This window comes from Propithecus coquereli, unplaced genomic scaffold, assembly GCF_000956105.1.
Source record: "Propithecus coquereli isolate 6110/MARCELLA unplaced genomic scaffold, Pcoq_1.0 Scaffold444, whole genome shotgun sequence".
NCBI lineage: Eukaryota > Metazoa > Chordata > Mammalia > Primates > Indriidae > Propithecus > Propithecus coquereli.
In genome coordinates this window covers 775,287-778,944 of record NW_012150219.1, presented here as the reverse complement: position 1 = coordinate 778,944, position 3,658 = coordinate 775,287, and the positions used below count along the sequence as shown (strand labels likewise).

Sequence of the window (3,658 nt, the reverse complement as noted above, 5' to 3'; positions counted from 1 at the left end):
GGGATCCCCCCACTTCAGCCTCCCGAGTATCGGGGACTACAGGTGCACGCCACCACAGCTGGCTAATTTTTTAATTTTCTGTACAGACAGGGTCTCCTGTCACTCAGACTGGTCTCAAACTCCTGGCCTCAAGTGATCCTCCCACCTTGGCCTCCCAAAGTGTCTGGATCACAGGCGTGAGCCACCACAACCAGCCGGAAATTACTGTTTAAGGGGGTTCTCTGGCAGCTGTGTGGACAACAGAGCCCAGGGAGTCCAGTTTGGGGCTACTGCAATAATCCCACAGTTGCCAAAGGAAACCGCTACCTTCAGAAGAGGACGGGAAAGGTTCATGTCCTGGAATGAGAGGTTTTCATCATACTCAGAGGCATCTTCAAAAAATCCTCCTGCTTCCTACACCAGAAAGTCAAAAGAGAATGAGAAGTCAGCAAAAAGGGCCCAAACAAACCAAATGACCTTAAAATCCTTTCAGGTTGCCAAAACGAGCTGCACACCATGTTCCAAACCCGCGCTCACCTGTCCTTTCTTCTTCTTCTTCTTCTTCCGATCCTTTACTTTGAGTGTATCTATGGAGAAAAACACCGCTGATGAGCACGGCTCAGACTTAGCGAGCGCTTGCACTCTGCTGGATGCTGCCCTAACCGCCTGCACGATAACCTCACTGCACCCACACGTCAGCTATGAGGGGGCAACTGCCACCAGCCTCGCTTCACAGATGAGGACACTGTGTGGCAGGGCAGTGAAGTAACTCGCCTGCGGCCAGACAGGAGCTAAACCCAGAGAGTCTTGTCCAAAAACCAGGCTCTCAACCACTACGCTACATTACAATATTTTAGCCTACATTTCTGCAAGAAACATTCACTGAGCACCCACTACGTGGCTGGAGCCACCTGATGGGGGGCACCCCAAGTAAGTTTCAGTCAGAGGCGTCCAGAGGCTGTGTGGGGCTAGAGACGGGGAAAGTGCGAACTGCCTGCAAAGTGTAACACCCTGAACAAGAGCCCAAGAGAAGAGAAAACCTAAAAGAAAGGAGTTCGATGTAGCAGGCAGGAGATCTTAAATATCGACTGTGCAGAAGAGGGGAGGACTTCCTATAGGATGGTGACACCTTCCCACTTCCTGTCCCCATTTGACAGCCCCAACGTAACGCCCACCTGCTTTGGTGAGGATGCTCTCGTCAGCAGACGAGTAGTCAGTCTCTGATTCCTCATTCTCTGAGCCTTTCTCGTCTTTCCCCTGAAGGTCTCCCTGCTCCTCCGGTTCGGAGCCCTCCTTCCCTTCTTTCTCCTTCTCCGACCCCTGGGACTTGGCTTCTTTATCCTGGAAAAAAATTAAAATAAACTTCAAGACATTCAGAACCTGAGAAGCGCAACATGCAGCGGTACAGAGTGGACAGAAAGCCACATGGGTCCTTCGCGAAGATTAACAAGGAGCACGCAGAGCAGCGCGCCCGCCCCGGCCACGCCCCCGCCCGGGCTAATGGAGAAACGGCGGGGTCGTGCGGAGTGAAGCTCAGGGCGTAACTGCGACGAGAAGTAACTGCTTTTCATTCTCACCTCCGTTTTCCTTTTCTTTCGAACTTTCTCAATCTTCTCATCTAGGGTAGTGGCTGCCCTCTGCAAATAAAAACAAAGAGATGAAAAAGAAATATACATGAGGGAAAGAGACCGAGCCAGGTTTCTCTGAGGGTCATGTCTCAAACGTTAATATAGAAAAGGCTTGTCTGTCCTTGGACAGATTACTCAATCTGCAGATTATTCATGGCAAAAAAAAAAACAACTCAGCATTAAGTAATGGGCCTATTTGTGAAGGAACTTTAAATTACCAAGTGCCAATACAAACATCCACATTTTACTTTTTTTGTTTGAGACAGAGTCTGGCTTTGTTGCCCAGGCTAGAGTGAGTGCCGTGGCGTCATCCTAGCTCACAGCAACCTCACACTCCTGGGCTCAAGCGATCCTCCTGCCTCAGCCTCCCGAGTAGCAGGGACTACAGGCATGCGCCACCATGCCCGGCTAGTTTTTTCTATATATTTTTAGTTGTCCAATTAATTTCTTTCTATTTTTAGTAGAGACGGGGTCTCGCTCTTGCTCAGGCTGGTCTCGAACTCCTGAGCTCAAACAATCCGCCCGCCTCTGCCTCCCAGAGAGCTAGGATTACAGGCGTGAGCCACTGTGCCCGGCCCATAACAACACTTTCTACTTGCAACAGAGTTGTAGCCGTACCACAACAGTAGTTTCAGTTGTCTTTTTTTCATTTGGCAATTTTATTCATTTTTAAGTGTACAATTCAATAGTATTAATTACACTCACAATATTGTGCAACCTTCACCGCTATCTGTTTTCAAAACTGTTTCATCACCCCAAACAGAAACTGTGTAATCATTAAGCAGTAACTCCCTCATCCCATTCTCCCCCCAGCCCTTGGTAACCTCTAATCGACTTTCTGTCTTTACGAAGTGACCTATTCGAGATATTTCACCTAAGTGGAATTATACAATATTTGTCCTTTTGTGTCTGGCCTAGTTCACTTAGCATAAGGTTTTCAAGGTTCATCCATGTTGTAGCATGTATCGGAACTTCACTGTGGCTGAATAATGTTGCATCACATGTATATGCAACATTTTGTTATCACTCATCTGTTGATGGCCCCTTGGGTTGTTTCTACCTTTTGACTATTGTGAATAATGCCTCAATGAACATTGCCTTACAAAAATCTATTTGAATCTCTGTTTTCAATTCATGTTGGTGTATACCTAGGAGTGAAATTGCTGGGTCATGGGACAACGCTGTTTAGCTTTTTGAGGAATCACTGAACTGTTTTCCACGGCAGCTGCACCATTTTGCCATTAATGTATAAGGAGCCAGGCACAGTGGTGCACGCCTGTAGTCCCAGGCTAAGATGGGAGGATCGCTTGAGCCCAGGAGTTCAAGGCAACAGTTCACTATGATTGCACTTGTGAATAGCCATTGCATTCCAGCCTGGGCAACATAGTGAGACTCTGTCTCTAAACAAACAAACAAAAAACCCAAATCATATTGCCTTGGTCTCCTGCTTAAACACTACAAATGCTCTTAGAATAAAAGCCCGATTCCTTCCTTGGGCAGCATGATTTAGCCCCTGCCTCCCTCTCCAGCTTCACTTCCTTCTACTCTCCTCCTGGTACCCTACACTCCAGCCACATTGTCCTTCTTCCTATTACTCACCAGGCCAATCTCACTCCCATCTTGAGGCCTTTGTACTGGCTGTTCCCTCTGCTTGGAATGCTGTTCCCTCTGCTCAGTGCATGACTGGCTCTTTCCCATCCTCAGGTTTCCATTCAAATGACACCTCCTTGGAGTCTCCTTTTGTGACCACCCCATAAGCCAGCAGCAACCACCTTGCAGTCCCTCTCTATCCCGACCCTCTTTTATTTCCCTCATAGTATTTAGCACTCTTTGAAATCGTTCTATTTATTTATTTGGTGAAATTATTTACAGTCTGTTTGACTAGATGTGAGCCCCAGAAGGGTGGGGGCTTAGTGCTGCACCCCTAGTGCTTAGTGCAGTGTTTGGCACAGCGTAGGCATTCAGTAAATCCAGATGAGTTCATGAATGTCCCTATGTGTTCTGAATCATTTTCAGAAGTATGTCAAGCCTGTATGTCAATGTTTGCTCAA

The 3,658-nt window shown here is 47.5% G+C and overlaps 1 protein-coding gene across 1 annotated transcript in view; it reads right to left on the bottom strand.

Annotated features, from left to right (window-relative positions):
- DDX27 (DEAD (Asp-Glu-Ala-Asp) box polypeptide 27) overlaps positions 1 to 3,658 on the bottom strand; it is a 23,400-nt gene that overhangs the window by 17,560 nt on the left and 2,182 nt on the right. Inside the window, exons 3-6 of the mRNA XM_012654707.1 lie at positions 1,557 to 1,616; positions 1,155 to 1,320; positions 517 to 566; positions 307 to 393 (exon numbers count right to left, since the gene is read on the bottom strand). Of these exons, the coding sequence (XP_012510161.1) occupies positions 307 to 393; positions 517 to 566; positions 1,155 to 1,320; positions 1,557 to 1,616 (363 nt within the window). The remainder of the gene's footprint in view (positions 1 to 306; positions 394 to 516; positions 567 to 1,154; positions 1,321 to 1,556; positions 1,617 to 3,658) is intronic.